This window comes from Colletotrichum graminicola (genome assembly GCF_000149035.1).
Source record: "Colletotrichum graminicola M1.001 genomic scaffold supercont1.58, whole genome shotgun sequence".
Lineage (NCBI taxonomy): Eukaryota > Fungi > Ascomycota > Sordariomycetes > Glomerellales > Glomerellaceae > Colletotrichum > Colletotrichum graminicola.
In genome coordinates, this window is record NW_007361062.1 from 175,491 (window position 1) to 197,054 (window position 21,564).

General features: G+C 55.9%; 6 protein-coding genes across 6 annotated transcripts; 1 reads left to right on the forward strand and 5 right to left on the reverse strand.

The window, feature by feature from the left end:
* Positions 1-1,459: 1,459 nt before the first annotated feature.
* On the reverse strand, positions 1,460-2,707 carry GLRG_10272 (uncharacterized protein; the record flags this gene model as incomplete). Its single annotated transcript, XM_008100957.1, has 3 exons — positions 1,460-1,844; positions 1,935-2,354; positions 2,538-2,707. 3 exons carry the CDS (start codon positions 2,705-2,707, stop codon positions 1,460-1,462), a joined length of 975 nt encoding a protein of 324 aa, XP_008099148.1.
* Positions 2,708-4,212: 1,505 nt separating this feature from the next.
* On the reverse strand, positions 4,213-7,416 carry GLRG_10273 (uncharacterized protein; the record flags this gene model as incomplete). The annotated part of the gene is made up of 2 exons (XM_008100958.1): positions 4,213-7,189; positions 7,316-7,416. 2 exons carry the CDS (start codon positions 7,414-7,416, stop codon positions 4,213-4,215), a joined length of 3,078 nt encoding a protein of 1,025 aa, XP_008099149.1.
* A 2,168-nt stretch (positions 7,417-9,584) lies between these two features.
* On the reverse strand, positions 9,585-11,734 carry GLRG_10274 (uncharacterized protein; the record flags this gene model as incomplete). The annotated part of the gene is made up of 4 exons (XM_008100959.1): positions 9,585-10,439; positions 10,495-10,605; positions 10,660-11,532; positions 11,723-11,734. The coding sequence occupies 4 exons, from the start codon at positions 11,732-11,734 to the stop codon at positions 9,585-9,587; spliced, it is 1,851 nt and encodes a 616-aa protein (XP_008099150.1).
* Positions 11,735-12,962: 1,228 nt separating this feature from the next.
* On the reverse strand, positions 12,963-13,268 carry GLRG_10275 (uncharacterized protein; the record flags this gene model as incomplete). Its single annotated transcript, XM_008100960.1, has 1 exon — positions 12,963-13,268. One exon carries the CDS (start codon positions 13,266-13,268, stop codon positions 12,963-12,965), a length of 306 nt encoding a protein of 101 aa, XP_008099151.1.
* A 4,599-nt stretch (positions 13,269-17,867) lies between these two features.
* GLRG_10276 (uncharacterized protein) lies at positions 17,868-18,548 on the forward strand (the record flags this gene model as incomplete). The annotated part of the gene is made up of 1 exon (XM_008100961.1): positions 17,868-18,548. The coding sequence occupies one exon, from the start codon at positions 17,868-17,870 to the stop codon at positions 18,546-18,548; it is 681 nt and encodes a 226-aa protein (XP_008099152.1).
* An 837-nt stretch (positions 18,549-19,385) lies between these two features.
* Positions 19,386-19,752, reverse strand: GLRG_10277 (uncharacterized protein; the record flags this gene model as incomplete). Its single annotated transcript, XM_008100962.1, has 2 exons — positions 19,386-19,447; positions 19,524-19,752. 2 exons carry the CDS (start codon positions 19,750-19,752, stop codon positions 19,386-19,388), a joined length of 291 nt encoding a protein of 96 aa, XP_008099153.1.
* Between the last annotated feature and the right edge of the window lie 1,812 nt (positions 19,753-21,564).

Sequence of the window (21,564 nt, forward strand, 5' to 3'; positions counted from 1 at the left end):
TGAGTTTCTGGGTTGATATGTGCTTCGTTGTCCCGCAGTGGTTGGTCCAGCGGCCCAAACAGTGGGTTCTTCCCAAAAGAAAAAGAGAGAGACCCTTTGGGCAGCGGTGAGAGGTGATGTGTTGCTGCGTCCTCTCTTCCGCGTCGAACGACGGCGTCCTGGCTCGGCAATTGCACTGACAAAGTGACGGGAGTGGCTGGAAACCTTCCCCCCCCCCCAACAGGTGCTCCTTCGCCCACCCCCGGTTTGTTTACTTGCGTTGCCGGGCCAAAACACGGCGTGGTGGTGGTATTGTCGGCGGTGGGGGGCGCGTGGGAGCCACAGAAACACACAGCGGCGGTCGATCGCTAAACCGTACCCGCTTCGCCCAACCTCCCTCCTCCCCCTACCCGCCGTCTCTTCCGGTAAGCAAGTGAGGCGGTTTCCGCCCAATTGCTTGTGCCCGTGTTTTCCCTCCTCTCTTTCCCCCAATCTTTTGATCCATTTTTTGATGCTGGTAAAGAAAATGGAAAAGGCTGGGGACGACCTGTCTGATATCGCCCCCCCCGTGTTTTTCTTTCCTCTTCGCTCTCCCAACGGGAGCGGTCGGTCGAAGGTTCCGGACCGGCCTCCCCCCTTCTCCGTGCTGTTCTGCGCTCCACGTTCGATGAGCGCCGCTGTTCAGAATACCGCCTATTGCTATCTATTTTACTTCTTTGCTTGGTTTTTTCAACATCATCTCTACCCGTCGCCCAGGCCCAAAGTCCCATGTACCTAGGCTGCACGACCCTGTCTGTTCCTGGGACGCTTGGACGTCCAAATTCAATTCACCTGCGTCACAAATGAAAAAAGATAAAAAAAAAGAATACTCCACCTATATCATCGTAAACATGTGATACTTCCAACCCTGCCTCTCGAGCCGCTGGGTCAGGACATGACTCTAAGCAACCCATCAGTCACATGCCGTCTGCAAAGTCGTATACACACACATGTATGCAAAGAGTCTATGATTGCAAGAAAAAAAACTACAGAGCGACTATTATACAACCCCTCCGGCGGGCCAGCCATCTTTCCGTCTATCATTGCTCTATTGCGTCTAACGATAGGCAGTTTGTTGAGAAAAAGACTTCTTTCCCGAGTCCCCATCCCCAAAAGACTCTTTCCCAAACGGATAAAACAAAGAAGCTTCCCGGGCCGAATCGTTGCCCCTATAGCCCTTCTTTTGTTGTCGTCGTACAAAATGAAATAACAAAAGCTTCTATTGCGGGGGCCCGAAGCAAGCAGCCGCGAGGATATCATCATGAATGTGTTGTTGTCCCCGCCGTCATCATGCCCGGATATAACACTCCGAATCCAGGCTGAGAGGGATGGTCCGGCTGAGGCAACCAAGATAACGTCGTCACTGCCTTCCGTCTCCCCCTCCTCCTGAAATCAGCACCCAACCTTCTTCACCCTCAACCACGGCTCGCCGTCGACTCGCTTATTTGGAGATCTCGACACCGCCGGTGGCACCGAGGGCCTTCTTCAGGTCGCCGTAGATGGCGAACTGACCGGCAGTGAGGGTACCGACCATGAAGAGACGGGCACCGATACCGGTGTAGGAGCCGCGGATGCCGAGCTCCTTGGCGATCTTGACCAGGCGGGAGGTGGTGCCTTCACCGGGGAGGCCCTTGGTCTTGTTGATCTTGGAGAGCATCGTGTCGGCGGGCTGCGAGACGATGGCAGCGGCGAAACCGGCAATGAGACCGGAGCCGAGGTTGACGGCAGTCTGAGCACCGTCCGAGAGGGTGTTCTTGGGGTAGCTACGGAAGATGGCCTCCGAGACCTTCTCGTAGACGACGAACTTGGACATGGTGTAGGGGATCCTAAACATCCGCGTCAGTTTGCTGCCGTCTCTCTTTTCCCCTCCACCGGTGTGTGGGTCGGGACGGGTGAGGACGGGCATGGGGACTTACTGCTTGAACAGAATGGGGCCGAATCCGGCGTAGAAGGCGCCGACACCCTCGTTCTTGAGCATCTTGCCGAAGCCCGAGATCAGGCCAGAGGCGTAGGTGGGCTCGGAGACGAGACGGATACGGGTGGCCTCGAGGGGGCACAGGGCAATGTCGGCGAAGAACTCGGCGGCGGCGGACGAGGCGAGGTAGACGGCGGTGCGGTTGTTGACGGCGTTCTCGTAGCCAATCAGGTTGATGGACTGCTGCTTGAAGAACTCGTATCCTCCGAACTTCAGGGAGCCCTGGAGGAAGTAGCCGGCGGCGGTAGGGCCGAAACCGGTGAGCAGAGCGCCGGCACCCTCGGACTGGATGACCTGGCGGAAACCACCGATCATGCCGCGGTTGTAGGTCGCGGGGTCAAGCTGGATTCTGGTCTTGACGCTGTTGACATTGTTAGCCAGTGCCAATGGTGCGTGTTCTGTCCGTCGCGATGGGCCGGAGCTCCCTCGGCAAACCAAGTTTTCGTCCGGCCCTTGCGCGAAAACACCGCAGGGCCGATCGGGATCGATGACGGAAACTCGCAACAGCCGACAAGTAGAGAATGGGAGGGGGAAAAAAACCTACACATCGACGGGGGTGAGGGCACCGTGGGTGACGGAGCAGCAGACGGCACCGGCAAGGGCGAATCTGGAGTAGAGGGCGAGGCCGGACAGCTGGCCAGGGGCGTTGGCAGCAGCCTTCTCGACGACGGCGTCGACCTTGGTCGAGCCGGTGGAGGGCAGAGAGGAAGCCATTGTGTGTGATGTGATGTATGAACCGGGAAGAAGAAAAAAAAACAGACAAAAAGGCCGAGTGGAGAGGAGGACTTGACACGAAGCACCGCGCGAAGAGGATCGTGAAGATTGGAGGATTGGGAGGAACAAGGGAGAAACTTTTTTCGGTTGTTGTTTGTCGAGGGAAAACTGTGAGGCCTTTTTTTTCTTTTCTTTTTTTCCGGCGCCCAGCAGCGCCCCCGGCGCGCGAATTGGGAACTTGTCCTCTATGCGGCCAACCATACATTGGCTCGGGATTACTCGGGCACCCACCCGCCATCTCACTTGGTTACTAAGTGTGCACGAGCCAGATCCTGATGCTTGCGCGGTACGTATCTTTCAACGAGCAGGGATCAGCTCTTGCTCGGCTCGTCGGAAAATCCTCTGTGTGGACGCTCCTCGAACCGGCCAAGGTTTAGCCGGGCGGTCTTTCCGCGAAAAGTCCGGTTCCCACCCAGACAGACTGCCAAGGACAGGTAAGTTTACTAAGAAAGAAGGATCCACCTGTCCACTTATCGTGCGCCTTTCACCCATGTGTTGGCAGCCCCAGTGTCGTCAGACCTGCCCGGGATCCCATCGCGACATCACTGGCGATTTCTGGATCCCTTTTCCCGGTTTACCTAATTCTTCAATACTGAATGTTGAAGTCCTGGACGTTAACAATCACATCTTTTCTCTTGGGAAAGAAAAGAGGGGGAAAAAAAAGTGAGTGAACAGGGAAAAGTAAGAGAAGAAGAAAAAAATCCAGTACGGGCGTCAACCTTTCTCTCGTGCATCTTACGTCCCTCGTCTTCGTTCGCTTCCAGTCTTTTCGGCAATTGCGTCAGTCTCGCCCTCCATCATGACTCGAAGTCGCCGACACCTGCCAGCCATCTCGCCCATGATGTCCTGAGCGCAGGGCGACACGGCGTACTGTCCGGGGAACCCACCGCTACAGCTCCTGCGGTTAATCCGGCTCCGGGTCACAATCCCGCTTGGTTCCACATCCGCCCCCGGACCGAAAGTCGAAAGAAATTGACGGCCACGGTCAAATGGTCAAATTCACCGTCGAGCCGAGCCTAAGACGTTCCGATGAGCTGTTCCCAAGTATCACCGTCATCCGAATATACACTGCTCTTGCCATCGCCGGGTTTCAATTTTTTTACAGCAAATATAATATAGTATGCACTGAAGTTGCGACATGTGCTTTACAAACAACCCCTATATACCCTTCCCTCAAATAAACAAACAGTTTTTGTGTCGTTATCATTACCTTGGTTAGCTAAAAATTGGAGACCGCCGGCAGAACACTCGTTTTACCCGACGCCAATACCCCAAAAGGCCGTGTACCGCGAATGGACACAGCTTCAGATGATGAGAACCAAATGCCGTCTCGAGCCGTTACAGCCGACGCATCGTGGCTCAGTTCGCTCTAATAGAAGACATGCTGCAAATACCTGGCTGGTTATCGGGTGGCTGCCTAATGCCAGGCCAAGGCGGCAAATCAGCTAAGACCCTGGGTCCATGTCGTTATTCTCAAAGAGGCCTAGAACGTCGCCGGGCAGGTACTCTAACCACGGCGGCATCATCTCATGGGGCAAACCCAACGCGCCTATGTCAATCGGGTTTTCGAAAGTGATGACATCTGTGATAGGACCCATGCCGTGGCCGAGATACGAGTAGGTGGCATTCGCATATGTTGGATCGAACGCAATATGCTGTCCATTGTGGTGATGCTGCGATGTCGCATCATGCATATTGCTAGACGGGGAGACGGATGGCATCATATGATGATCGTAATTTGTCGAGTTATGCGATGACGGTGTGAATGAAGGGGTTTGCTGAGGACCAGAGGACCCGGCAACCATCGAGCCGCCATGGCCCATGGGAGAAGACGCCTCCTCTTCGTGGATGCCATTAAACCGCATTTGTCCTCTCCCTTGTCCATGCGGGCTATCCATAGAAGATGCCGACACCCGCTGGGATGAGTGCTGCCGGGATGAGTGTCGCATGGCAGACGTTACCGGTTGGGGATAGGCAGTGGCAAAGATGGAGTGAGGCGCCGCCTCCGGAAGACTCTGTCGGATCGGGTCGTAAATCATGTTGCCGGGAGGCGTAGGCGCGGAAGTGGGGGCGTTGGACGTCTGCGGCTGTGTAAAGCTGTGATGGCCAGATGCCGCAGCATGCATGTTCTGATACATGAGCGTAAGGCTTGAGTTGGGCGAGTTTGTCGTGCCCGTTAGAGACCAAGCGATAGGTGGCATGTTGGGCGATGTAGGATGTGGAAACTGGCTGCCGATGGAGCCGCGACGGGGCAGCCTGGTGCTTTCGTACTCCTCGCTGGTATAAGTCTCGCAGTCCCATATACCCTCGGACTTCTGGTCAAGCGCCGTGAGAATGTACTTGACGCCGCCCCAGTACTTGTGTAACTGTTGCAGAGACTTGTAACAGCGCGAATAATTCTGATTGGCGGCCGAGGCCAAGAGAGAGTGCTTTGTAGATGATGCTCTGTGGTCATGGGAGGACGCCTTCTGCTTCTGACTTCCCGTCTTAAGCTCGGCCGGGGGAGAAGTTTCTCGCGATGTAGGATTGGAGGCGTTTGCGATCGATTCCATGAGGAAGGCGCAAGCGGCTATATAGATAGGCTGGGACGTGAACGGGTTACTGATGAAGCTTTTTGGGTCGATGAGTTCGGCGAACGCAAGAATGTCAGCGATGGTTTTGGCACTGGACATGGACAGCTCACGACTGTTGGGTAGCAGTTGGTGTGTGCGGCTCAACGAGCCAAAGGGAGTCAAGAGGGTGGGTTGGTGGAGGATAATGATGAGCGCATGGAACCAAAAGTGCAGGAGGATGAAGTTCGTTCCCTGGCCCAACTTCAAGTACGTCTTGAAGTTGGAGACGCTGAAATGAAGCCGGGGATCCTGCTTTTGGTACAACCTTGTTAACTCGTGCTCCATCCGGGCCAGTCTCGTCCACTTTTCCTGCGTGATGTCCTTGGCATTACGGATATTATTCAAAACATCAGAAACGCGGCCGTACAGATGAATGATCTGAATGAAGACGGGGAAAGGGGCGGGCCATCCCGACGTCGGGTCGAGCGTTGGCTCCGGTAGCGCCAACTCAAAGTCATCGTCACGTATGGTCACGGGTCTGCCTGTGCCAGACGAAATGACCCTATCGAGTATGAAGACAGCCCAGAACGTATCGGTACGCTCCTGTTCCACCTCGAGCTGCTCCTCGCGGGTAAGATTGTTTTTGTCTTCTTGTGGCTCTTCGTCTGCCCCGGCCTCACTGCTTGCTTGGCCGCCGTGACGGGTAAACCGAGGGTCTCTTTCACCTTGATATCTCACGCCCACCATCTTTTGCAAGCCAAGGTCTACGGCCATGCGGATAGCAAGACCCAGATACATCCATAGGGCACTGTCCTGGTCTGCACCGAAGCCCTCGTATGCCATCATCAGAAGCGCCTGAACAGCACCCACAGATGGGCAGGGAAACGTATCGACAGTAGCAGCTTTAGCTCTATGGGCGTAATGCTGGCCTTTCTCCGCATGCGATGCTTCCTCTGCCTTGCTGTGTCCGAGTTGTGCCGAGTCGGAAAACCGGGCGGCTAGTGCACATACAGCATCGACAAGAATTGGTTCGATTCTCTTCTCCTTGACCATGCGAACGAATCTTTCTTCTTTCAAAAAGGGATAGTTGCAGCCCAAATGCAGGAAAAAGGTCTTCACCAAGTGTAGAATCAAGGGGTGCACCGGCGCAGCATCAGTAGGGTCGTATACGGGCAGGTCTTCGTCCGCGGCGACTTCCTCGTCGTGGGGAAGCATGCCTGACAGGGCTATTCCCATGGGTTGAATCACACTGGAACCGGAACTCGGCGATGTAGCACTGGCGGAGCCTCCTGTGCTCCGCCTTCTATCCCGGACGGAGACGACCATCTGCTTGTAGCCAGGCACGATGGCTGTTGGCCCGAAGTAGCGGAAGTAGGGCACCCTATGGCGCTCGGTATGATGCAAGACAGGGGAACGGCCATGCGCGCTATGAGCATCGTCGGAGAAAGACGTCGTGCGCGGGCGGGAGGTGCGGCGGTGATGTGAGGTTTGATCTTGTTCACGAGAGCTATAGTCCGAGGACCGTCGCAGGAATGTAGGCGGGCGACCAGGAGGGGTACCAGATTTTGTCGTTCGAGCATCACCGCCCCTTGCTTGGACAACGGGGGATCGCAGGCCCTTCTCCTTTTCCTTCTGCTGCCGCCTCTCATCGTGACGGTTTTCCTCTTGGCGAGGCTGGGCTTCTTCGTCGTCCTCATCGTCGTCGTCGTCGCCGTCATGTAGGGGGTCCCGGGTGGCGGTGGCGGCACCTGAAGATTTCTTCTCAATCGCTTCGTTGTAGCCCAAGCATGTATGGCCGTTTTTGGAGCAGGTCGAGCAGATGGGGCGCTCGCCGGCGCATCTCGTCTTTCGCTTGCGACAGGTCAGGCAGCTAGCGACGAGTCGAGTCAGGTCAGCTTCTGCAGGCAAGGAAGGATTTCTGTGTCTGAGGCCGCGGGCTCGAGAGGGGGGGGCGGGCGAGAGAATCAAGGCAAAGAGGAAGCGGGAATAGACTCACGCGGCGTTGATTCTGCGTCTCTTGGATGGTGGTTGACCTTGGTTGTGGACGAAGCGGATCTGCTTTGGCGCGGGGGTCGCTCCTTCAATGATGGAGGTCATGGCGCGCGAGGTGAAGGAACCTCTCAACGGGCATGCAGCATGATGCTGCTGCGCTGCAGTGGGCGGAGATTGACTGAAAGGGACAGACCAGACCAGCCCAAGCCGGCCCAACGCAACGCAAGAGTGGTCCACGTCAGGTCTCCAAAAGTCAGGTCGAACCCCTGTGGAGATGGTAAGACAGGTCTCTCCCAACACAAGACAGGGACTGGCTCGAGTTTTGGTAGTAGGCAGACTGGGGTTGTGGCTCCTGGGGACAGTTCTAGGTTCTTGGGGAAAGCTTGGGTGGTGCTGGTGCAGGAGGCGGGCGAGAGGGTTCGGTGGAGACGAGCTCCAGATCCAGTCCAGCGGTAGGGATCGAGCTTCAGCCGAGAATCGGGCGACGGGAGGCTAATTGTGGGCTTAACGGATATGGGACATGGCGGCCGGAGCTCTCAGGAGAGGTGGGAATTCGATGCCGTACTATGTAGTTCGTGTAAAGGGGGACCATGGACGTGTTTCATCCCGAGTTGGAAAGAAGTGGAAAAAAGGTGTGAAAAGCTAACATGCGACCAACAGAGATGAGCAAAGGGCACAATAGAGAGCCAAGCTGTACTAGGCCAAGCGAGAGAGATGGTGGTTGAGAAGCGAGGGGCGACGGCGGCCAAAAGAGGGGGGCCAGAGACGAAGACAACGTGGACGCGAGGCGGGAGAGAACGATAAAGGGCGTTGGGAGTTAATTAGCTCGTCTTGTCTTAGACCGCCGCCATTGCATCGGAGGGCGGGGGTTCGGCGAGTGTTGTTTGTTTCGGTTTGGTTCGTCGTTACTGCGACGTCTTGACATGGATTTTGGGGGAATTTGATTGAGGACAGGGAAGACGGGGAAAGGGATCGGGGGGGTTGGAGGCGGTGCATGAGTTGGAGTTGGAGTACTTGGCCAGTACATAGCAAGCAAGTATCTTCCGTAGTATCTGCAGTGTAGTGCACTTGGCTGACCCAGGGAACATCTTCTGCACCTTGTAGATACCTGCCTTTGTGCATACACAAACACATTGGAAGGTGCCTGCCTGCCTAATTTGAACTGCCTACCTACCTCCCCTAGGTGCCTAGGTAGTTTACCTGGCAGCAGTGTAGGTACTATTAAATCAGTACGTACTACGGTTATGGTCCAAGGTACTTTACATTCGATGTACGATGTACGGATACTGTAGGTACCTAAGTGCAGGTATAGAAAACCGGGTCTTTGCCGTACCTTTCGCGGCAGGCAAGATCACCGCCCCCCCTTGCTGAATACTTCATAGCATAGCTACCTCCCCAGGCGGTAGATATCCAAGGCAAGTGTTTTTAAGAGAAGCCGCAGTGCCGGGTCACCAGGGCGCAAATGGAATACATATAACTACCTATTTACCTGGTAGGTACGGAGTATCTCCCGCGGAGAATACCCTCCGTCCCCTATCGACCTCGCCCTTAGCGGTGTGTGCACTCTTAACGTGGCAGCGTGGCTTCGTCAGATGGAAATGCAATCCAGGCAGCAGAGGGACCCGCTTTACCCCAGATCTCAAGTACCATGAGCAGTACTCAATGCAATATAAGGTTTATGGAGAAATGTCATCCGCTCCGAGTTACAGTTGCGACCGGAGGGCGAAGCCGCTGCTGCTGCTAGGTTGGTGCCAAACCCACCAGTGAGAACGGGTGATTGGATGTCCAGGTGGGAACTCGAGTAGACTCACCGCAGAGTGAGAAGAGGCCTGTCGGAGCCCGGTATGACATTTCATACCTATCCGATGGGAATGGAGACAGGCAAGGACGGCTTGCAATTGACGTCCATCACAGAATGATGATATCGTAAAACCCACGGAAAGGAACTCGATATGCAGGACTTACAAAGACAAATAAACTCTCTTACTTACGGCTCTGGCTCCCGCCGACATGATTTTCCCCGAGTCCAACTTTGAAGGGGAAAAAAGAAAAGAAAAGAAAAAAACACCATTAGCGCCTGTCCATAGTTCCCACCGTCGTTGTCACTAAGAATCCCCATGCGTAAAATTGTGTTTTTGTGTAAGCCGCCCAATCCATTGCCAGATATGCCTGCCTTTGCTCATTGATTCCGGTCTCATCACCACCGCTATACATGACAGAGGGCGCATTCATTATCATATGTGGATATGTATACCTTGGCACATGAAGACACCTCACCCAAAGACAATCGTCACGCCCATATCCTCGCTGACACGTCTCCACAGGTCTGCCCCCTTGCTAAGCTGCTGGTTGGGCGTTGACATCATGACAGCGCCGTCATCGTCCGTGGTGTGGTCATCAATCATGTCTGCGCGTCTCCAGACCTCTTGCACGATGGTCCAGGCGCGCTGAATGTTCGTCATGCCCTGCCTGCGCTCGATCGCCACGAACGCCTGCTGTGCCAACTCTCTGTCGCTGGGACTGATGGCCTCGCAGGCCGCAACAAATAAGGGCCACAGCAGAGCGGCCATCGGCCCAGCGTGTTTGACTGTAGCAGCGCAGTGGCTTAGCGCAGCGTGCGTGTGATGCTGCACCTGGTGGTGTCGTCGCGGGTAACCGTAGATGCTGCGGTAGAGATATACGAAAGCCGAGTGACGGTAGGCCAGAGCATTGTTAAGGATAGACTGCAGCCGGGCGCGCTCAGTGGCCACCTCAGACTCGTCCGTCATCACGTCGTCCATGGTATCGGGCGAAAAGCCTGGAGGAAAGCTGGGCTGCCATACCTTGAGAGCATGCTCGATGGCTTCTGATGTGGTCTCAAACTCGCTGCGGAGAACGGCAACTTTGGTCGTTTGGCCGTCGGCGATAGCCGCCTGGAGCTCGGTCTTGAGCGACAGGAGGTTGGAGAGGCGATGGATAATGGGCCAAAGAGTTGTGGAGAAGCCGAGCAATGTGTCGACAGATCCGAGGGATGACGAAGTAGAGGAGTCAATGGGTGGGAATGGGGCGAGGCAACCTGTTGCTGGTGCCGTTGAGAGGGGAGCCGTGCCGAAAGAGAGCGCAGCAATAACATCGTAGAAGCGGAACGCCTGGAAAGTTGTCAGAGTAGGGATCGCTGGTATCGATCAATTCGAGAAGACATACGCGTTCAAGAAAGGCAGTGGTGGGGTTGGTATCATCGCTGTTGGCATTCATGATTGCGATGGCGCCTTTGAGATGGCCATCAACTATGTTGGATCGGTTTTGTTGCACAAGCTTTTGACCCGGTTAGTCGAGTCCCATCCTACGATGGAAGGCGGAAATACTCACTACTTCGTAGTAAACCAGCAGCATGATGGTGGCTAGAAGCTCGTTTTTGTTTGCTTGGCCACCGAGCTCAATCAAGCGCGCCAAACCCTGAATGGCTTGGTTGTGGAAGTACACCGCCTTCTCTTCAGCGTGCCCGCAGCCTCTATTCTCCAGATGCGCACTCGCCAGCGCGTAGATGGCATTTGTCACCGTCGAACTGCTGTGACAAAGCGGCAATACCAGCTGCCGGAACGGGTTCCCTGTTTCGGTCTCGCGGAGTACAATCAAATGCGACATGACGTTGGTAAAGTGGTCGACCAAAGCCCGACGATTTGGCCGATCCGAAAACTCGGAGAACGTCGGGAACAATAGCTCGAGATGTGGCGACGCCACCGGGACGGGCGCGATCATGGCTAGGTCCGAGTGGCGCTGCGGCCGTGTAACGGCGAGGCGGGATATGGCGTTATGCTGCACCGATCCGCAGCGAATGACTTCTTCGTCTGCGTCTTCCAGTGACAGGTCGAAAGCCACGGAGTCGACGGGAGAGAATAGGGGCGCGTCGTCGTCGTCGTCGTCCTTGTTGTGGTACATGGCGAACATCTTCTTGAAGTCAAATATGAGCGGGTTGCCATTCTCTTCCAACATGGCTTCCTCCACAGCCACATCGTTCTCGTCATCCAGATATTCCTCCTTCCAGCGTCGCATGGTTGCATCGGAGGCCGAATAACGTCGAGTGATTGCAGATGCGCTTGTTTGAGAGCCGGTGCCGGATCCAAACCCGGCGATAGAGTCGCGCTTCTTGCGTTGACGAGGCTTGACCGGTTCGTAGGAGCACTCCTGAGCACGCTCGGCGCATCGGGAGCACTGTGGACGGGTTTCATCGCATTTCTTCTTCTGTGGGCGCAAGAGAAGTTAGAGCAAGTTGGGAATGGTAAAAGGAGGAAATATGGGAGCCAATTTATGACCAGTTAGTAAACAAGGGCTTGAGGTCGGACCTTTTCTTTGCTGTACCGGTCTACCTGTTAATGAAAACGTTGCTACCAAGGTTTTTGGGGAGGATTATGTTTGGGGTCCATCCACTCACCAGTATGTACATCCTGCATGTGTCAAACAAAATTCTGTCAGAAATCGAACGTAATGGAACAAGTAATGGCAGGTATGGCATGCCGGGTTAAAAGAAAGCAAGACCCGGAGTAAAATGACGAAGCTATTCGGGCGGCAATAGTGATAACGCGAGAATGTGCAGCAAGCCCAAACAGGAAACGAGGCGCTCGCGGGTCAAAGAAAAGAAAACGGAGGTAAAAGGAAGAAGTGTCGATTGTAGAAAAGCGACGACTCACCTGCTCTGGATCGTCTTTTGGGGGCCTTTGGCGGGGCGAGTTTGGTATACAGCAACATGATGCTCACGAGCTGGTACCTGCAGCAGGCATAGGCATGACGTTTTCTCGAGGTTGTCGCAGTGCGGTTTCTCTCAGATGATGTGGTTCACAAGGCGAAGTCGCCATACACCTACATCACCCACAGAGAGGAATAGGAGGAGGAGGAGAAAATACGCGGAGGCAAAGACGTGTGTGGATCGAGGCAACTTCGTTCAGAACGCGAGAGAAAGCAGTCAATCTTTCACGATGTTGAGGGTCTGGCAGTGTGACAGTCGGGAGTGGCGGACGTAATGTAAGGTGACGAAGGGCGGGCCTGATTCTGCTGGAGAAAAAGAGGGGGAATGAGATGGTAATAGCGGCAAGGGCAAGTTGTAAAGAAGTTGGTGGACACTGGACGTGTATGGTGGGTAGTTTTGCTCCGAACCCTTTCTTTCGTCCTTTTCTCTCTGCTTCTCGGGCGGCCCCCCTCTCGTGCTCGCTGCTCGACAATCGACCTAGATCTGTCGGATCGGTGCCGAGGCTGGGAAAGCTTTTCTCTCGTCAGTGTTATTGTTCTTGCCCTTGTTCAACGGGGCCGCTAACTTGAATGGCCAGGGTTAGGGGGTTAATGCGCTGAGGGGAAGACGGATTTGTATAGTTGGTCCGTCCTATCATTCAAGGCGTGGGGGATGGAGAATGGGGACGGGGGCTCGGGAGTGAACGGTGAAATATGGGGAAAATTGGAGAGAGGAGACGGAGAAGAGAGGGGAGGGGGCAGGGACCAGAGCTTGTGCTAATCAATGAGATGCCCCTCGGACAGAAGGAGGCCAAGAGGCACGCACCGAGGCAGCGAAAGAGTGGTGAATTGGGCTTTTGTGGCCAAACAGTTCAGCGATTTCCTCCAACAAAGCATGCCCCCCCCCCCCCCCCCCCAAACACAGTCCAAGGTCAAGGTCAAGGTCAAGGTTAAGGTCGAGTCCATGTCATGCTGGCGTCGGCCTTCCCAATGCTGACAAGACCGCTGCCATCACGCACATCGTGACCCAGAGATCCTTGAAGGCTAAGTGGTGCCAGAAGCAGAAAGGTGGAGAAACTTGCGGGGTTACAGCGGCGATTCTGGTGTGCGGAGATGGGGACTCTCTCTCTTGGTCGGTGTGCCTGCTGCTCTGTGCCGCCTGTCTTTGTCTGCACCGGCCCAGTTTGCTCCGAGGCATGGTCCTTGCTGTAGGTCAGGGGCATTTGTTGGAGTAAAGGGGCCGAATTTCTCGACATGGGAGATGCCTGTTGGTAATTATTAGTTAATGTGCACGCCTGACAGAGGAACTCTCGAGAGGAATCTGTATGCTCACAAGGCATCAAGAACAGAAATAAAAGAGGAGGAGGAGGGGGGTTCTTCGTATCGCCGAACCAGGGCCTAAGCTAGGACCGGTCTAGCTGATACCTTAGTCGCCGCATCTGTCACAACCGCTCCGGGCTGACGAGCGGTTCTGCCGTCTCGTACGGCATTCTTCACGGCAACGGATCAGAGACGTCACGGCTCCCCGAGTTGGTAGTAGTCACAACTCCTTTGCAGCAGACTACCAGAAGGTGCTAGAGTGCATCTCGTACCTGTGAGATGGACCCTGCAGCAGCCGCATGGTAAAGTTTATCTGCCAAAGCCGTTCGGGCGGATGCCTGAAGACTCGGGATTTGGCGGGTATCGCCCTGAATTGAAATCCAATAGCCTCTGGTGCCGCCCATGTCGAAGGGGTTGAAGGATGGGGCGCGTGTGTGTGTGTCAACATTGAGTCGGGTGACCTGACTTTGGTGGTCTGTCACCAGCCAAGCCGGGCTGCAAACGGAACCACCCATCCGTGGGCATCACTCGGTTGCTTTCGCTCGTCCTGCACCGGGCTTACCTACCGTATGGTAAGCTTGTTATAATATGGGGATGTGATGAGGATGCCTGCTTGCTGTCAGTTCACACTATTATAGTGTGCATGACATCAATCAGCGGTGGCCGATGGCTAGACATGCCGGCAGCAGATGACGACGGGGGGGGGGGGACGGGACGCTGATGGTAGCGAACCTCCTTCGTACGCGCTTTTCTAGCCTCTTAGCCCAAAGTCGACAGGGAATATTTGGGATGGTACGACTCGAGAGCGTCGGTCTGGGTCGTCTTTGTGGGTGGTGCATGGTAGTCGACACGAGGCCACGGTGAGAGGTGGGTGGCTAGGCAGCCAATGTCAAGCAGGCTTGCTTCCCCGCATTCTCAGCGGCCGCTGATCCATCCAAGGAGGGAGCCTGCTTGAGTGCCCGCGCCGGCCACAGTCTGCGTGGTGTCTAAGTCGCATTGCAAGACAGACGGCCTGTGTTGCTCGTTGTCAGGGAAGTAAGCCTACCTTGTCCAGAAGGAGGGTTGTGTTCGTATCGGCTCTGTAGGTACCTATTCTCTACATATTAGTAGTGTGTACCTTAATTTGGGGGTCGTTGATGCGTGCGACAGAAGAATAGGAATCCGGGGAAGGGTTTCCCAAAACAGTGTGTGTTTGGCAGCTGATCAGCAGAGGGACCCACCCACCCACTGCCTCCCTCTTGGCCCCGCCCCTCCCCTCCCTTTCCTGTCGATATCCCAGTTGCCGACGGCCGATGTGAGCGACGTTCAGAACGAACGGGTGTGGGCTTGGCATTTGTGTGCATTCCATCGGTAATGGGAAAGCACTCTGGGCTGGAATGATGGAAGGAGGAGAGTGAGTTGCAGGCGCGCAAGTCCCGTCGGTTGCTTCCTCGTGTCTTTGGTCACTGCAGGTCCAGCCGGTATGGTACACCAACACCAGGAAGGAAAGAGTGAGTACTTACCTAATCAAGTACATCACATAGAATGGAAGGCAGCATTTGCCTGACGCTGGCCTTCCTTCCTTGAGAACTACTGCTGCCGTGTCGTGAGACGGCTCAATGCAACCGATACTTCCCGATGTCAGCCGACAAACCCTTTCTCCATCATCATTCATCTCTGACGAAGGTAAACATTTCTCATCAGCCCCACGACGCAGCTGAATGGCGCCGCCGTCATCCCATCCAAGACGGCTAGCAGGTAACAAAAACAGTCGGTAGGTTCATCGGATGGTTGCCTACGATTTGCCTTTTTTTTCGTCTCGTGTTCTGTCTTCATCCAAACCATGGGTCAATGCGACGACTGACTGACTTTTTGGCCACTCAATCATTTCTCAACACCCAGCTGCTGCAGGATTAAAGGAAAGACAAGAAAGCGTTTCCCTGAAGCAGCTGCACCGTCGCCCTCCCCTCATAACAAACCCGAAGACGGCGCCGGTTCACAGGAGCCATTCGAGTCCCACCTCCAGCAACTCCCAATAGCTTTCTCTGCCCGGCATCACTATCCAGATGGCCATTGCCAGCCTGATTCTGGTGCCGAGGGTCTGTCTTACGAGACATGAAACAAGTAGAGCGGTGGCTTCTGCGTGGCTTCTATCAGTACCGAGAGACTTTCCAACTCATATGCCTGAAACAGAGGCCGGGCTATGTCCAACTTCCAGCCCGACTTCAGGGTCCGCACCGGTCCCGAGTGGCTCCCCGGTTGGCGACTTCCGGCTCCGTTACGTGTTGAGAATCCCTTTTCTTCTCGACTGCCACTGCAGGTGCGAGGCAGCCCATCGTTGGGTTCCCTATAAGTTGACTCCGGTTGTTCGCCTGTCGGTGCAGATGCACTCAGTCTCGCCCAATACTGTCAGCTGTACTCCGTAGGCGCACTCATGTCGGCTCAGCGTTGCGTTCTGACAGAACAACCCCCAAAGACAATGTCGCCAAGAGCTTTGGGTTTTCCAATCTGCGCGTCCACGGCCTTATGTCCATTTGCAACTCCGTCATGGGCTTGTCCGCCGAGAAGGTGCTGCTTTGCATGGTGCTTGTCCAGCCCTCCTCTATACTATGAGATGCCACCCTCCTTGACCCTTGTCATTGACTTGCAGCCAGAGCATCCTCCTCTTATTGGTGGCCCTCGATGTCCTCGCCATGCGTTCCCCATTTTCATGTATATGACAGGCATCGTCGTGCCGCGTCACTGCATCTCAAGCCCGTCGGACCAGTCAGCAGCTGCGTCACAATTCGCTCCTCGATCCTGCGCCCAACCGTGTCCGGCGACCTCAGCAGCCACGGCAATGGCATCGGATTCCAGCTTACTATCCCAAAGAGAATTCTCTCCATCCTGCTGGACCTCTGCCTTGCTATCGTAGCTGTCCAGAAGGCTGATGCCCCTCGCTTACCCTCATCTGATTGGCAGAGCCTCATAGCTGGTTCGCCCCTGGAATGGCGAAGTCACCTTCACTGGGTGCTGACAGTCAGACACAGAGCTATTTTCCAAATCCCATGGACCCCAAGGTGCCTCGCCCATGGGCGGCATGTCCCCCGCAATCACACATGCCCGCACTCACTTTCTGGGGATCCGACCATTCCCCTCTCAAGCAGTTCATGATCGACCTCCTCTTTCCCACCCACGTATGCAACCACCCGCTGCCGGGTCGATCATACGTGAAACAACGAAGACAAAAGAGACCAGACCTTGACTGTAGCTTTGGGCGTCTTGGTCGAAACTGTGCGAAAAAGGTTCATGTCTGGTACAACTGGCCAAGTTCCGTCACGCCCTCTTGGTCCTACCATCTCTGCCCTATTACTGTGCCTCTCTCATCGCCGATTGCAACCTCGTGGGGTGTGACTGTGTGTGGTGCCGCTGTGCTGTACACTGGCTCAGCCCCCAGAACATACAAGCAGTTGGGCCATCTCGATCCTCAACCCTCCCGCAGGCACCAACGCAAGTTGCCATCATCATACCAAACGACACGCGGATGGTTCCTGGATGAGAAATTACAGATCCTCGGATGCTTCTTACTTTGCTACTGATCTGCGCGGCGACCAAAGAGCAACTGTTTTGCCCGCCATCCGCCCTTGACACTCGACAAGCATCCACTTGCTGAGCCAAAGGCCGTCTGATGATCGGCGGAGCGGAGTTCAAGAGACGAGACGGGGTACACCGAATGGAAAAGGCGCACGTCACGGTGTTCCGGGATCTGAACCGGAGGGACACAGCGACCTGTGCGACTGGATATTCCGCCTGCGCGTCGAGCCTTAACGGAGCCTGTTGCCAGTTAGGCTACGCTTGCGCAACAGATTCATGCTACGCGACAACAAGCGCACCGTGGACCTGCTTGGGGAAGGCTGGATATTATGCATGCGATGCAGTTATGGGAGGTGAGTCGACCAAATACAAATTCGTCTCGGTCGCTCCGCAGTAGCTAACTTCTCCGGCTCAGGCGGCTGCTGTCCTGAGGGGTACAGATGTGAACGAGGAGGAAATTGCGTCGCAGCGTCCGGGGTCGCATACTCTCAGTCGTGTCCGGCAAGCTACTACTTATGCCCTGCCAGTCTGAGCTACGGCTGCTGCCGCAACGGCCTCGGATGTGCCGTAAGCGCCTGTTACTCCACGGAACCGTCGACTTATATAGTCACTACGACGATGACGACAACACAGGACGCAACTCAACTCATGATCACAACGGTGGCTGCGACGATAGTCCTCACGCCCTCGAGGCCGACGACGGCCCCAACAGCCCTAGCTACCCTGGATGCACAAGACCCAGACCAAGTCGTATTCAAATACTACCCAAGCACAGTGCCTAAGGAACAGCCATTGTCAAGGAGTAACGACGACAGCGACGGCCTGACGCAGGCCAGATTGCTGGAATCGTGGCTGGTGGCGTGGGGCTGCTCATCATCGTCCTGGTCGCGGCTTGGATCATCATCCGCCATCTCAACAAGGTCGTCCAGGCAGTCGAAACCAGCAACAAGGGAACATCCTCGGGCGCACAGTCGCGCCCCTCCATGTACCAGTTCAAGCCCACGCCGTCAGAGGTGGAGGACATGAGCGTGGACCCGCTCATGATGTCCCCACGGCCGTCACACCGGAGACACGACTCCGACACCGACTTCACGCCATCGTACCGGGGCACGCCGGGCTCCGTCGGCGACTACCAGCCAGTGCCGCAGGGCTCGGGTTCGGACCGACACGCCAGCTATGACTCGGCGTACACCGGGGGCTACTTTGACGTCCCGGACCGGAGCCAGCGCGTCAGCCAAGGGTCGAGCGCTTGGATCGGGCTGCACCGCGGGAGCACGGATTCCCAGGGGACCTACGCGCACCTCCGGAACTGGAGCAACGCCAGCGAGGCGAGCAGCGATCACGGGGGCGTGGACAACCGTGCGCTGCTCCAGGAACTCGACTCGACCCCGTATGTCCCGGAGCTGGCAGCAACGCCTGTGTCCGACGCCCTGGCCGAGGCCCGCCATAGGACGGCGGGGGGTTTGCTGGGTATGAGCCGGCCGTCAGCCGTACACCAGCGGCGGAAGAGCAGCGAGGGCGGGAACGGCAGGGGGAGAAGCGACAGCTTGGCCGCCGTGGGGTTGAGCGTGGTCAGCGAAGACACGGAGTTGATTGGGCATAATCGGCCGTCGGATCTGGCGATGGGTCATACTTCTGTTGGGAAGGAAGGGTCTTCGTCTTGAGCCGTATTTCTGTCGGCCATGCTGAATCAGTCAGGCTGGATCGAGATCAGCTGCATCTGATGATTTGTTCCCGAAGATGGGTTTTACAAGAAAGGCTTTCCGTTACCGCGGTGTCGTCGGAACACGCGTCATACCTCAAAGGCGAGGAAGCGGTCTCCGTTCCCCTCTTGAAGAGGCAACCATCAGGGTTGGAAGGCCGTCTTGGTAGAAAACTTTGGTTCGACTAAAACACAGCCGGGACTTCACAGAGGCCGGGGCGGTGTACACGATAAATGCGCATGGCGTTACACTACCGGGGCGTTCGGCTTTGTGTTTTTTTCATTTTCTTTTGTTGCTAGGCACGCTTACCATACATGATACCTTTCCCCCTTGTCCTTGGCACTTGAGGAGTGTGCTGTTGCTTGAGCCTCATGACTGCATGCATGAGGCCTTCCTCGCAAGTGAGGCGACGAGTCCGGTCCACGGTGATGAGACGGGAATCGGAAGTGGTGGCATACGGGGCGTTGGTGAGATTTTCCAGCTTTGGGGGCTAAGTCGCCGCTTGATGCCGTGGCTAAGAGACAGCTGCGGTTGCCCTCCAGTAACATAACATATCAACGACAGGGGGGGATAATGACTGCCAGCCAAAAAGACGCCGAGAAGGCCAGAGAAGCCTTATTTTGCTCTTTTTTGCTCTATCTGCCCGTGTCTCCGCTCCAAACTTGCGGGGTATGGGGTAAATGCAAGCGCCAGCCCCGGTCTTGCAGAAGCCAAGTCCATCAAGTCACCTCGGTGGGAATCATTGCGAGGGCGCGAAGCGGCAAGATGTCCTGCTGATCGTTGTTTGCAGCTCTCTGTCTAGACCGCATTGAGGGCATCATCGTGTACCTGGGCGACCTTGAAAGTGAACTTCCCAGACACTTGATCCGGTTAGTAGCCACCTGCTGCTAGACTTTTCGCCAGGCTACTCATACGGCGCGGGATCGGAAGACCAACCGGTGGTTTCTACGAGAGCAGAGAGGTAGAACCAGTGACGGGCGCAATGGCGAACAAGGGCAAGGGGAGGCGGGTCGACGAGGCGGTTCCGTTGTGAACGGTTCGTCCCAATACTACCCAGGCGCCGACGGATAAGTTCGTGCCTGGCAAACAGCAGCCTTGGCTGACGGTGGGTGAGGGGTGCTCTATTTATCCGCACAGCCGTCACTTTGCCGATCGGGACGGCCATGCCACGCGGTGCCTGTCTGTCGGGAAAGCCCATCATACCTTACCTGCTACTCTGCACGAACTAGAAGATCTTCGTCTGTGGGGAAACCTTCAAGATTACCGGCTCCTCGGGAGTGACGAGAGAACGAAGAAACGCGGAGAGCCCGCCTTCGGCGCAGCTTGCTCCGTGGACCAGATCCAGCCTGATCAAAAACCACCCCCTTTGACGACGTGAGCTCGACGGAGCATAGCACGCCTGCGTCCCCGGCTCGTCCTGCTGAGCTAGGTGCGGGGGAGGCGTATGTTCCGTTTGAGCTTTGGCTGTAGGAAACACGTTGGAAGGGGAGGAAAAGCAGGGCAAGGCTTGCGGGAGCAGAGCTGGGCGGCGGGAATGCCATGCGGAGATACGTTGCCCGGACAGATATCCCCCCCTCCCCCGCCGCTGGAGGGGTAAACCAATAAATAAGAGGGGAGAGGGCTTGGATGGCCGCCGGGTAAAATGGCCGGGTCAGTGAGGGAGAGGGGTGGGAGTCTTGTGCGAGTCGTATGATCTTTTACCTGTTCAAAGATGAATAGCCAGACAAAACGCCTCTGGCCGAGGTGCAGGATGATCCCTCCCATATGTGTTGACTTCAACGGCTTGTTAACTAGGTAGAAATCTTGACAGGTCAGGATGGCGCAGATATCAGTCAGCACGTAGTAGAGATGCTGGGTGACAGGGTACTTGGCTTATGGCGGCTAAGCTTACTATTAAGCTGCTGGGTCTCCGTCTACCTAGCATCCTCCGCCCTGAGAGCCTTCCGAGATTCCGAAGTGGGCTTTGAAGTACAGGGATCGAGACCAACAGAGCACTCAGCTTTGCGACAGCGATAACGTGCCTCCGTCGCCAAGCTGGGGGGGGCCTGTCGCTTGCACGTCGCCCTCGCCGAGAGCCTGCGAGGAAGCGCTCCAAGGCTGTAAACGGGGATGGTGGGCCGGTGGAGACTAACTAGCCTTGGTGATGGAGAGAGAGTGAGTTGACCGGGAGGAGGGCTCTGCAGAAGGATCAATATCCGGCCTTTGGAGATCGTCTATCCGTGTAAGAGAGCGCGTCATTGTCTTGGGATATAAGATTGCCGACACGCCGGCGACGGTTTTGACGGCCACGTGCCGCGGTGGAGGTCGGTGAGAATTGACTAAACAGAGCGAAGCTGTCCTTTTTTCCTCAGCCATGAGAAAAAGAACCTCTGGAATGCCTCGCGCCCCCCCCCCCCCCCCCCCCCGTCGGTGGAAATGAGCGTCGTTCCAACAAAAGGCGGAGCGCCAACCGCCTGGCGACTAATCGGCCAGGCCCCAATCTCGAGCTGCCTCTTTCGGCGAAGCGGCTCCTGGCAATGGGCATGGCGCATCCTCCCCGGGGAGGGGTGGCCCCTGGTCGGGTCGAGTGGCCCATCCCGTATGCCTCCGAGACATAGAGGAAGGCCGGTAGATATCGCACGGCCATGGCATATGGATGGAAGTCGGCGGCTCTGGCACCGGTTTGCTCCTCACCTTCCAGAAAGGCAGGCCACCGTCGATGGCAAACTCGAGTGGCTTTCTTCTCTCCGAGGCGTTAACCCTCAGTCGGGGTTTGCTTGGACTACGAGTCTGACTCCGGCCCAGGAAGCGTGCGCGGTACCTAGACCACAAACTTTTGTGTCAAAGAAACATACATACTGTAACTGCAGCCTGGTTCAAATGGCGACACGAGAGTTACACCGTAAGACCTGCCAACCTCTACTACCTATTCTAGGCCGCCCTGGTACTACCGCAGCACTGGGCAAGCTTGCGAGGTGTGTTCGTGTCGTGGCATGGC